At 31.7% G+C, this 12,348-nt stretch overlaps 1 protein-coding gene across 1 annotated transcript; it reads right to left on the bottom strand.

Moving 5' to 3' along the window:
- Positions 1-3,994: 3,994 nt before the first annotated feature.
- On the bottom strand, positions 3,995-9,920 carry LOC124932126 (flap endonuclease 1). Its single transcript, XM_047472731.1, has 18 exons — positions 9,713-9,920; positions 9,493-9,609; positions 9,344-9,402; positions 9,183-9,242; positions 9,022-9,075; positions 8,866-8,914; positions 8,678-8,725; positions 7,389-7,454; positions 7,210-7,260; positions 6,859-6,978; positions 6,700-6,784; positions 5,913-5,994; positions 5,164-5,278; positions 5,014-5,070; positions 4,884-4,930; positions 4,735-4,789; positions 4,318-4,439; positions 3,995-4,223 (listed from the first exon to the last, which is right to left on the bottom strand). Exons 1-17 carry the CDS (start codon positions 9,722-9,724, stop codon positions 4,368-4,370), a joined length of 1,149 nt encoding a protein of 382 aa, XP_047328687.1. The 5' UTR covers positions 9,725-9,920; the 3' UTR covers positions 3,995-4,223; positions 4,318-4,367.
- Between the last annotated feature and the right edge of the window lie 2,428 nt (positions 9,921-12,348).

The following is a 12,348-nucleotide window of genomic DNA, read 5'->3' as shown; positions in this document are numbered from 1 at the left end:
ACTTTCTATTTTTACAAACGTCATACATAATATATATATATAAGTAATATTTATAAAGCCACAATAACTAAAAGACAATTATCATCTTGCATCATATATAAATCACTAGTAGCTAGGCCCAAAGATAACCTCACCTGCAATATGTCACCAAATTCAAAATCTTCCGTTTTAACTGTATTATTACATATATATAGATAATATTTTTTTTACTATTAAACACACTCGTCGACGTTAACTATTCGAAAAAAGAGAATGTTTTAATATAAAATTATACGAGTTTACAATTAAAGAATAGTCAGAGATGAAAAGTTGCGTCAACATGATGTGCATTTTATCTTATATATATATATATATATATATATATATATATATATATATATATATATATATATATATATATATATATATATATATATATATATATATATATATATATATGATGATTGCAGGCTATTAATTCAGATTATCATTCTTAATGTAAGGGTCAGAGTCATATATTAATTGATTCTATTGATCATTTTGGTGGAAGGCCAAGGGGGCCGGAGCAATTAAGGAACAATTTACAGCTAGCCTTTAATTTTTTTATGTGACTTTTGAACAATTAATATATATCATTTCGATTTTTATGCTGGTTTGTATATATTTTTAAAAAATTGATTTATTTTTTTTAAACTATTAACTGAGTAATATTATTAATAAAAGAAAAGTGAAATAATGTTTGATTATATTTTAATTATTTATAAAATCAAACATCATAAACCATATTGTAAAAGAAAAACATTTTACTTAAGAAATGAAAAAGACATTCTAACTAGAAACTATTTGATTTGTTACAGTTTTTGCAAGTAAAAAAACGAAAAGAAAAAGAAAGTGGCTAATTAAGTTCTATATATATAAATGATGAACGTGAGAACATTTCCTGAAAATTAAATCATATATATATATATAGATAGATAGATAGGAAAAACCACAAACTAATGCAAATCCCATAAATTAATTAAAGAGAAGACTTTATCTTATAGTCAATTTCTTAATATATATATATAAATACAACTAGCTAGGCCTGCTTTAGACTCCATTGGTTGAGGATTAAGACGACCAGGTCTTATTTAAGTTCAGCCCTAATACATATATTTTTATTTTTATTTTCGAGGAAATTAATTAATATATGTTTAATCATAGCAAGAGTTGACCATTGATTAAGGTTTGGTATTAATTTATACAAGTGGGACAATATTCTAAAATATATACCACAAACCAATTCATGACTTTTCATATCTATAGCTATAGGCTTATTATAGCTATATATAGCTTGGTTTAATTAGCTTCTCTAATTATAAATTTATGATTTCTTGTATTAAATGTAATAAAGCACAAAAACAGTGAATTTTTTTCAAATCAACTACTACACAAATGCACTCAAATATTAAATGAGAAATATAAAAATAGACATATTTTAAAGAAAATACTACTTCTTAAGACCTAAGTCTCATAACCCCCAATTACCTGCAACTATATATGTAAATAAATAGAGCATATTCTTTCTCCATCCAAAAATCCAAATCCAAATCAAAATGCCTCATTAGAAGGGTGCTTTTTCCTTTTCATTTATTTTTATTTTTGGAAAGGATGCAAAAATTTCAAAAACAAATTTTTATTGAAGTAGAATTTTTCATAAACAATAAATCAAGAAGTATATCGGGAATAAGAAAAATAACATTACATAAAAGTTCATTGGAAAAGATGACTATCATTTTGAATCAAAAGTAGTAGTAAAAAACAATTAAAGACCAATAGAATAAATTTCATGAATTCAACACAAACCAAACATTGACACAACAAAACATTCTACTTATAATTAGTTTTTTTTTATATATATATAGTATTGATTAAACATGTTCCTAGATATAACTTTTGTTATTTGAGCTATTCTAGCTATTGACTTATTTGTGTATGTATCATTAAACTAGTATTAAAAGTTACAACTTTCCCAGTAAATGAAAATATTAAATTTGTGAGTTTATTTTACAAACACATATAGAATGAGTCCAAGAAAAACGTACATAGGGCACGTCATAGAGATGTTACAAATGATCAACTTGATTTAACAGGAAATTAATATTTGTAAATTAAGTAGTTTACTAACCTGCTCTTTAATTTGATGGGGTTTTTTTCTTAAATTTTATATTCTAGACAAGAAGCAACTGATGATGAAACAGGTCATACTTGCCCAATTTCTTAAATTAAATGATCAAGTTGCTCTAATTATGAAGCTCGGGTGCTAATTTATAGATTTAGCCATTTAGATGCCGCCTACTTAAACCTCATTACAAGTACAAGAGAATCTGTGCGTGTGTTTGAGAGAGAGAGAGAGAGAAAGAGAGAGTTTTGATTTTCGTGTAGTGAAAAATATACAACAAACAAACAATGGTGGCAAAGGTAATTAATTAATTAATTAATTAATTAATCTTGGCACTGTATTTTACTTTACAAATATCATTTTTGATAACATTTGTTGTTATATATTATATATTTTGAAATGCAGAAAAAAATAGAACTTAATGTAATGTTTCCGGATCAAAAAACAAGAACAGCTGCCTTCAAGGCCATTGCAGCCCTAGCAGGTACGAACGAACGTAGGCGTGTGCTTTTTATATATTAATTTGGAAAAGTTATTCTAAATTATTAATTAATTAATTAATATATATGAAAAAGAACAGGTGTGGATGAAGTGAAGATGGAGGATGCAAAAGTGACAGTGATCGGACAAGTTGATCCAGGCAAGTTATCTAGTGAAATAAAGAAGGTGGGCCTAGATGAAGGGTGTTTTGGGTACAACAAAGGGGGTAAAAATATATTTGTGGAAATAGCCACGGTTGGGAAACCGCCGGAGAAAGCCAAATGTATAACTTGCAACCAAGACTTTTGTCAGCAATGCTGCAAATGTCACAACCCTATCTGTAAAGATTGTTTCAAGTCTTCTTCCTGCCAAAACAGTAAGACTTGTTGTTCTACGTGTAATAACAACAACAACAACAACGACTGTAACAATTCTTCTTGCTGTCAAAACAGCCAGACTTGTTGTTGTTCTTCGTGCTCGTCGTCGTCCACGTGCCACCACCAACAACAACAACCACCTCATTACAGATCATCATATTCGTCGTTTGCTCAAGTTGTTGATTATCCAACATGTTATCACGATGGTTATGGAGGCGGCGGATGTTCCATTCTTTGAACTGGTTTTCCAAGATGCTTCTCAACGGGCATCTTCTAAGTCAATGTGATTGTGATCAATTGTGATGGTTGGTAATTCTAAAGGTTATTGACTTCAAAAAATAATAATAAATCAATTTGGACTATTTCTCCTTACTCCATATTATTGTTTTTTATATTTTATTGGATTTTTTTTATGTTATAATAAATATATAAACATAAACCGAAAACACCATAAATTTCAAATATCCTTCATGAAAGGAAGAAGGAAAGTAGTTATGAAAACGTCAAAGTGGATTTACCTCAAGAAAACCTCAAACTTAAAGCATGAGACAATTTGAAATATGTTAATGGAAATAAGAATGAATATTATCTTCTTTTTTAATTTATGAAGCTAACAAAACACCTCACACAATCATAAGCACACATCATTTTAAAACGTTTTTAATAAAAATCGAAATAAAGACTTTTGATCTCTTAGACAATATACTTATCAATTGAGTTACTATATAAATGCATGTTATAAAAAAAAAGGACTCCTTGAGATTAATTTGTATGAAATGAGTAATAATGAAAATAGTTTCATCTTTTATAAGAATGAATGGAAAAAAAAAAAAAAAAAAAACAGGTATCTTGAAAGAGCTTTATTTTTTCATGCACCATGAAATAAAATTCTCCATTTTCTGGATACCAAGATGTGGATGATAAAACAGAGAAGGAAGAAGAGATTGATTGGGAGAGCAGTTTAACCAGGGATTTTAACAAGACAAATCTATAAAAAAAAAACACAACCCTCACAGTCTTACACACACTGATGAGAAACTCCCACAATGTTGAAACATAAAGCTCAATACATTTAACTTCTACTATGGAAAAGGATTATCCAGTTTCCTAATAAGCTAATAAGAAAGCCTAGACTAGACTGCTAACCAAAATGTAGATTGCCATACTTGTTCACGCCAAGTAAGTGTTTGATCAAACTGTGTGGAACTAGTTTGATAAAATCACAACTGCCAAGAATAATTTGAGATTTGTCACACATTTATATCTCTACAGAATCCACACATTACCTTACCACCAATGGAGAAAGGATTCAAACAATACCTGATAAGGATGGTGTTCAATCCTCAAAAGCTTTTTTGGCAAGAGAACCACTACTTCTTCTTCTTAACCCCAACTTTAGATTTTTTATTACTGGATTGTTTCTCAGGTTTTACAGGTGTCTCCTGTGATCAAGAAAATCTACAGATGTGAGTACAGAGCAGCAGCAAATGACTTGGAAATATGGGATCTACACTTTATGGCCTGAATATTATTATTTGGAAACACTTGTAATTATTGTTAGTATCCGGATCAAAATAGTAAACAAGCAATAAATTTCTGAATCAGTCTCTAACTAAGTTTAGTTTCCCAACATAATCTCATCCAAATACGCTTATAGATACTCAAGTTTAGTTGATGCATACAAGACACTGAATAATGAAGAGAATACATAAAACAAATGATAACATAGGAACATGCCTTCCGCTTAATGGGAACTGAAGCAGTTGCAGTTGGTTTGAAGAATGATTCCATTCTGTAACAAGGGCACAGGGAAGCACAGTAAGTAAATAAAGGTGATAGAACACATAAGCGCTATGCGGAAGCCCAATTATTTAAGCAATCCATACCGGCCCTGAGACGACTTATTCTTTGCTGCCTTTATCTTTTCTATTGCCTGATATCAGAAGAAAGATATAATAAGAATACAGAATATCAGCATCTCTAAAAACTAAATTGCAATTTCTTAAGCAGACTAACCTTTGTAATTCTATCATTGTTGAACCCATTTTCATTGACCAGAAAAGTTATCAATCCCTAGCAATAACAAAACAGGCACCATTAACAACAGTTGCACATTAAAATAAAATCAAGAACAAATGAATCTTCATTTCATGCTCAAGTTAATACTTCCTCATCTGGAGGACTCCATTTAATCTCAGGTTCCTCATCACCCTTGAAAACCAGTGGTTCTTTGAAAAGGCGGCGGGCTTCCTCATAAGGCCAGTCTTCAGGTATAGTATACCTACACAGAACAAGGTTGAGAACTTTAAAGTGGAAAGGACATGAACGAAGCAAGATGAATGAGAAGAGTCCCCATTTATTAACAAACATTAACTTTTATTTTTGGGACCAGGATGTTTATTCCCTGAGGTAGGATAGCATAAAATCTCACAGCCATTACCCTCACTTCAATCAATGTGCTCTCAATGGAAATTGAATTTGAAACATCATCCTCTTAATTCAACACTCTTACCATGTGAGCTACCATGGGTAGGTCCCAGTTATTAACAAACATTAACTAACATAAACCTGACACAAGATTTTTGAGGTATTTTAAATGCAATAGAATTTCGATTCAACTTTATATGACTAAAGGAACATTGTGATGGTTCGTCCAAATTGAAAATAGATGAGCAACCAGGTAACAAATGAAATTGTTTCAAAATGAAGCACGCAATATAGAGAGAGACATCTAAAATACATCTTGTCATATAGATTTTCACGTTTCTAATTAGCATTATTTAGATCTTGGAAGAGGCTTGCATCAATCAACGAGCACCAAATGATCTATACATCAAGTACATGCAAGAATTAAGAAGGTTTGAAAGAAGAAAAAGATTACAACAATATGCATAAAACTAAGAAGCAACAATAACCTTTCTTTGTTAATGTTCTCTAGAATACTTTCAATAGAACCATGCTGACGGATAAGCTTCAAGGCAGTCTGTCCTCCAATACCTGAATCATACAAGCAATGTTGTTCTTTTTAAAATTTATACATCTCCATAAAATAACGTGTTATGTAGAACCTTAAAGCAGGAAGCATTTGAAATAGCAAGTGGAAAGAAACCCTACTCATAGTCGCTATTAATGATAGAGTAGTAGCTCTCATATATCAATAAGATGAAGAGTATCAGAGTTCATAAAGGTTTTAGTACATTCCATGACTATGAGTGCAGCTAAATCCGATATCTAAGATTAATGTTGAGGTAGTTAGTTTGGCAAAACATAACACAACAAAACCGTGAAAGTATTTATTCTAATTGTAGCAGGAGAAACAGAGTATATGCAAGTGCTTTTAAGAGCCTTTCTAATACCACCTTAGGAGGACAGAATTGAACAGCTTGCTTAGGAATAATACCACCTTGATACATCCTCTCTCTATCCCTGTTTTGTTCTTCTGGGCTTGCAAACATGCAAAAGTATTGTATTTTGACAGATACAATCATGCTCCACTAAATTCTTGTTTTTTCAATTTATCAACAGTCAATTACTAATATCCAAAAATTAAGCAAATAAATTTGGGCCTCTTATGAAAAAGGAAAAAAGGAAAAAAGGAAGAAGTTCAAATTTCAAACAGGGCACTAAATAAGCAAGCATGAAGAACACACTGCATCAGCTATCGCATCGAGAAATAAACAATATTGACTTTGTTCATATTACCACGAATGCTGTCACAGTAATCACAGCCACAAAGAATGCACAAGTCAATAAACTGGTCCATGGTTAAATTTAGCTCTTCCAGTACCTGAACAAAATATCATCAAACCATATACCACATCTTCTATAGAAACAAATACTATGTTCAATGTTATTAAGAACCTTTGCAACTTCAAATTCCATCACTGGGATTTTCTTAGAGCTAGGGTCCATTAAATGCCTGAGAAATATTGGAGCCCCAAAGGTTAATGAATCCATATCTTCTGAGGCCACAGCATATACCTAGTGCCCAAAAGCAAGGGTAAATAATAGGTTATTATGCCTCATTCATCACTATAATCATCAATTTTCAAGCTATGGAATTTCAATAAGAACTTCAAATTTTTCAAGGCTGCAAGTTCAGATCATACAAAAGGGTAGTGCGCATAATCATAATATCAGCATCGCTAAATTGGACTATTATTAACCTTTAAGAAGCAAACAATTACTATTACTTTGTAAAGAGATTACTACCTTTCCAGATTTGCAAAGTTCAGCACATTGTGCCTCTGCTTCTGATGGAGCCTAAAAATAGAATGAAGTATGTTATGTTAGCTTATTCTGTGAAATCTGCCTTTATTCATCATGTTTTTCACTAGAGAATTGACAAACAATTACTTGAACCTTTCAACTTATCACTCATGAATTATTACCTCAACAACAGGCACGCCCATAAGTTTCAGAAGTTTCTTACAGTCATCGTTGTGTTGCTTGGTTACCTGTAAAACCAAACAGCATCAAGTTCTGTATAATTAAACTTGCTCATGTGATACTTAAAGAATACAAGAGACATTTGTAGCCATAGTAAAAGCTTAAAAACATTTGGTACAAGAGCACTTTCGATTTGACCTTGTGGTTTGAACAGAGAGACAAAGAGTGAGAATAATTTAACAAAAGCACGGCATTGAAAATGTTCATCTATTGTGATGAAAAACCTAACTAAGAGTGTTCAATCAAACTGAAATTAAATATTAGATTAATCAAATTAAAGTACTGAATGAGTCAAGTATCTAAACAAAAATGTTGAATAAACCAAATGAAAATATCTGAATTTTAAGTATGTTGCATGTAAGTTAGATTTGATCAAATGTGGAACTAATATCGGAAAAATACTTAATGACTATTTTACCCTAACAAATGACATAAGTTGATTATTTTAAAGGTTAAAGTTGTCTTTTGGATGCTAAGTTAAGGCATTCACATCATACCAAGTTAAGCCAAATTTTATAGCATAATTTGTGTTGAATATAAATAACTAAGTGATTTTAAGTAACAGAACTTAATTAAATAATCATTTAGATTAAGCGATAAATTGTGTTATTGCTAAATTTAAGTGATAAGGCATCTATCTTATATGATTGGTACCTCATGCTTCCTTCTAAACTTGGTAGTAGAGATACAAATACTAGGTTATATGATGTTTAATATTCTGCCATAATGGAACCTTAAGTAGCATCCACATTTACTTGGGAGTTGAGAAAGAGGGCTTTGTTGTGCTATAGTATGTTCTAAATTTTTTTAGTGTGCCACATATATGGTATGAATTCCGAGCTTCCTGTTACTGATACGCATCAATCTGAATCGTTGAGTGACCTAACTTAAAGTTCTCCTCTGGACCTGTGAGAAGAGAAGGTTCGTGACTCGATCTCCTGTCTGTATAACCTTCTACAATACAGGCATTCAGCATAAGCCAGCATAGTACCTCACTTTTCTTGTGACTTATTTCCATTATATCACAAAAAGCAATAGAACGTGGAAGAGAATATACATGAAAATATGGGAAACAGTAAGTCGCAATAAGCTAATAAGAACAAATCTAGAAACTAAAAAAGAATATGATGGATCTCATGAAGTTTTATACTTGTGAAAGAGAACAAACAGTGAATCTATTGAATGAGTGTCTTGAAAGAATAGAAGAAAATATCAAAAGTAGGGAACCTACTTTAACTGTTCGTTTACTGAACTTCTCAACATCTTCCTTGTTGCCTGACTGTAAATCAACAAAAAATTAAAACAAATGAAAATATAATCAGCAGAAGTCCAAGAGAAAACCATGGAAGGAAGGAAGGAAGTTAAGATGGAAAATATTCTATAAGTGATGTTCTCGCTGCATGGCACTAAGCCGCTTACTTCTAAGGCCTCATTCAAGCCATCGGTAGCATCTGCTCTCTTTGAATAGCTGAATGAAAAAGCATAAGATTAAACTCATACCAGCAAACATTAAAGTACATATATATGCATTCAGTTACACCATTTGTGTTATCAAATTGTGGTATTAGACAATACCGTTTTGCAAGCTCTTGTTTTTTCATATCTGGTGGCTTCCCATCAAAAACATAGCTGTGACAGTCCAGGGAAAATTAGCAAGTGCTATATTTACAAACAAAATCAAAAAATATATTGAGTGCCCTCATGCATAAACATAGCAGAAGGCAGTGAAGAATTACACTGGCTTTAATCCAGATTCTAGAAGCCTAATTGTCCGATTGAACATTCCTTGCAGGTGACTAGAAATGAACAAAGAAAACATGATCAGCATAAATTTGGTTAAAACATTCTGGTTAGTTTGCGAGACTCAAGTCATATGTTGAGAAAAGATACGACTTGCCTGGTTACTTCGCCGGCCTCATTTGTAAGCATTTCAGCCCCGACTCGACCAACTACAATCTAAAGAAGCAAACACATTGCATGTAATATATCCGCATTTTAGAGATATATATATGACTATTAACATGTAAATGAGTAAAAAGTACCGACCAGAAACTGGTAAATACTCATACTGGCATCGATGGCAATTTTTCGGCCAAAATAGCTTTCAAATTTCTGCTCTTTCATGGACTTCGGGGCGTTATCCGCCAGGAGCTTCGTTAACCCCTAAGCAAAGGGAGGACAAGATGAGAGTGCGTGTCGTGTCGTGTCGGCAAACACATTATGAACAAATTCGTTTAGACTTACAAACGGAAAGCGGAAAACCTACCTTGATGCCCATCTGGAGAGAGAGAGAGAGAGAGAGTACAGATAGAGATAGAGAGAGAAAGAGAGATCAAAAAAATTGAAGCTTTCCGCGGGTAGGGTTCCAAAACCTTGCTCTGCTCATTCCCGCCTCTTCACTCAATGGAACTCATGTGCTGGGTCATGATCGTCTGTTTGCCAGTTTTCACTAATTTTCCTATGCTCATCAGATCAAGTGCCCACGTCACCATCATCAACGCTGGACCGGCTTAGTAACATTATTAATAAGAACCAAACAAATTAGTCCAAACCCTAATATTCAAATAAACTTTCGGGCCAAGACAAATCAACTGTGAACAAATAAATTATTCGATGATACATCTATCCAAAACAAGTCAATATAAGTATGTATTTTTTAATATTATTATTTTATTTTTTCAAAAATCAAAATAAAACATGTTATGGTAAAAAAAAAAAAATGCATAACCAAAATAAAACGTGTGTAGATAATAAGACATGTAATTTTTTACTTTATTAATTTTTAAAACGAGTGATCATAATAAAATATTAATTTTTATTTTCAGATTTTAAATTTTCTTTATAGTTATCTTGGAGGAATTGAGTACAACTTTTTTTAATTTATTTAGAAATTATTTTTTTTAAATATTTTATTGAGTTGTCGATTTAGATGTATACTTCAATTATGAATATATTAATAAACTTAATAATATTTGTTCCTTCAAACTCAACTCAACTCAACTCAACTCAACTCAAGTGTTTACAAATAGAAAGAATGAACAAGTTGATTTTTATCACCTTAAATGACACACTTACTTGCCATTAAAATACACTAGTATTAAACTACTTCTAGTGAGTAAAATAAAAATATCACTCCAACCAAATGAATGAATAAATAAATAAATAAAGTGTATTAATCCATGCGCACATTAGCCATGATGGGTGCATGTGAGGGGTGGATTGGTTTGTCATCTTTCGTGGTTGGCTTTTCAATCCATATATCATATATATATGCATGCTTTTCCAAGCTAAGCAATAAACGGGTTTAGGGCCCTTCATCGATCGCAAATAAATTATTAGTCTAACATTAATTAAATTAATTAACTATCAGTAGACCAAATCCTAGCCTAATTAATATTGGAAGACACCTAATTAATTAGCTACCATCAACAAGCTGATTAGCCCACATATTTATTCAGTTTGTCATCTTTTCATGACTTTCAAATAAACTAGCTAGTTATATTTATATAATTAGCTAGCTAGCTTGTCCATATTTATTTATTAATTTATTTATTGCTGCTCTCGATCTTTTTCAAATGAAAAATAAATATATTGCTGCAGCAGATTGCATTAATTAAGCACTCGAATGAATGATGCCGCATCTACAAACAGAGAAAGCAGTTAAAATGTACGTATATATAGACCATATAATAATATCCCCACATTGACATAGATGAAGATTGAAGACACCTAATTAGGGACTGACTATCACATAAACAATAACCCACAACCATGGTCTGTCAATTTATTTCACATTGGAAAAAGCAGTATTTATCAAGATATTAAATTGTTATGATATATATATATATATATATATATATATATATATATATATATATATATATATATATATATATATATATGGGTAAAAGCTATAAATAAATAAATAAATAAATAAAAGGTATTCTTTTTGGGCCTGCTATTGCATTGCAATTTGTTTAGAAGATTGAGGTAGGGCCTAAACATCCAATAATTTGAATCACATTCACATGCACACCCATTAATTAATAAACTCTTTATTATAACATGAATTTATTAAAACACAAATATTTATTCTATTGAAAGAAAGGGTAGTTTGTATTCTATTGCGCCTGCCTGCCTGCCTGCCTGCCTGCACGTGGGCACCTCCAAATTCATTTCAAAATCACATCCTCATGCATCAAATCCAATTTTAATTGAAGAGTATCATCCCCTTATGCCTTTCTAATGAATGGGACGAATGGACTAATAATCCTCATGAGAAATAGAGAAGATGACAGCCTATTAAGGAGTGCATATATATAAGCTAAATAAGAACATGAGTTGTTGTTAAAAATTGCTAGTGGAGCTGGCTTATTGAATAGCAAGATGCTCTCTGTACTATGAAATGAAAATGAAAACCAACCCAAAAGATCAGGCCTTTTTTCACATCCCCATTTTGGGGAAAGAAAAAAAATTCAAAAATAATATTTATTCCACACCATACCATTAATTAAAAAAGGGCGGCCCCCCATTCATCCTAGCTTCTTCCCCTGTTGTTGCTGGAAATGGTAAATTTTGGATTTGGATTTGGATTTGGATTAGCCGTCGTCGTCGTCGAGTCGTCGGTGTAACTGAAACAAATTAAGGATTTTTATCCATTAAAGGGTCCGTTGAAGGCGGGTCCCGCCGAGTTCTATGATAGATTCTCGCCTAATCCTTCCTATGAAATAGACTTAACTGCTGAATTTAAAACCATCTTGAATTTCTGACTGAAAAGGATGGTAAGGAAAGTGATGGGGGTTACGGGGGTAGAATATATAAAAGAAATTCCAATAAATTAAAAAAAAAAAAAAAGAACATGCCATAAATATAATAGTCACCATCCATCGAATCGATCTTATG

This window comes from Impatiens glandulifera, chromosome 3 (genome assembly GCF_907164915.1).
Source record: "Impatiens glandulifera chromosome 3, dImpGla2.1, whole genome shotgun sequence".
NCBI classification, from domain to species: domain Eukaryota; kingdom Viridiplantae; phylum Streptophyta; class Magnoliopsida; order Ericales; family Balsaminaceae; genus Impatiens; species Impatiens glandulifera.
Note: the sequence above shows the minus strand (reverse complement) of the source record. Positions and strands in the feature narration are given on the sequence as shown.

Excerpts from the sequence above, each read along its gene's own strand:
- LOC124932126 (XM_047472731.1), bottom strand. Across the intron at positions 8,726-8,865 it reads GCTTGAATGAGGCCTTAGAA|TCAGGCAACAAGGAAGATGT; the intron begins GTAAGCGGCTTA and ends GTTGATTTACAG. Across the intron at positions 6,785-6,858 it reads TGGAATTTGAAGTTGCAAAG|GTACTGGAAGAGCTAAATTT; the intron begins GTTCTTAATAAC and ends TATTTTGTTCAG.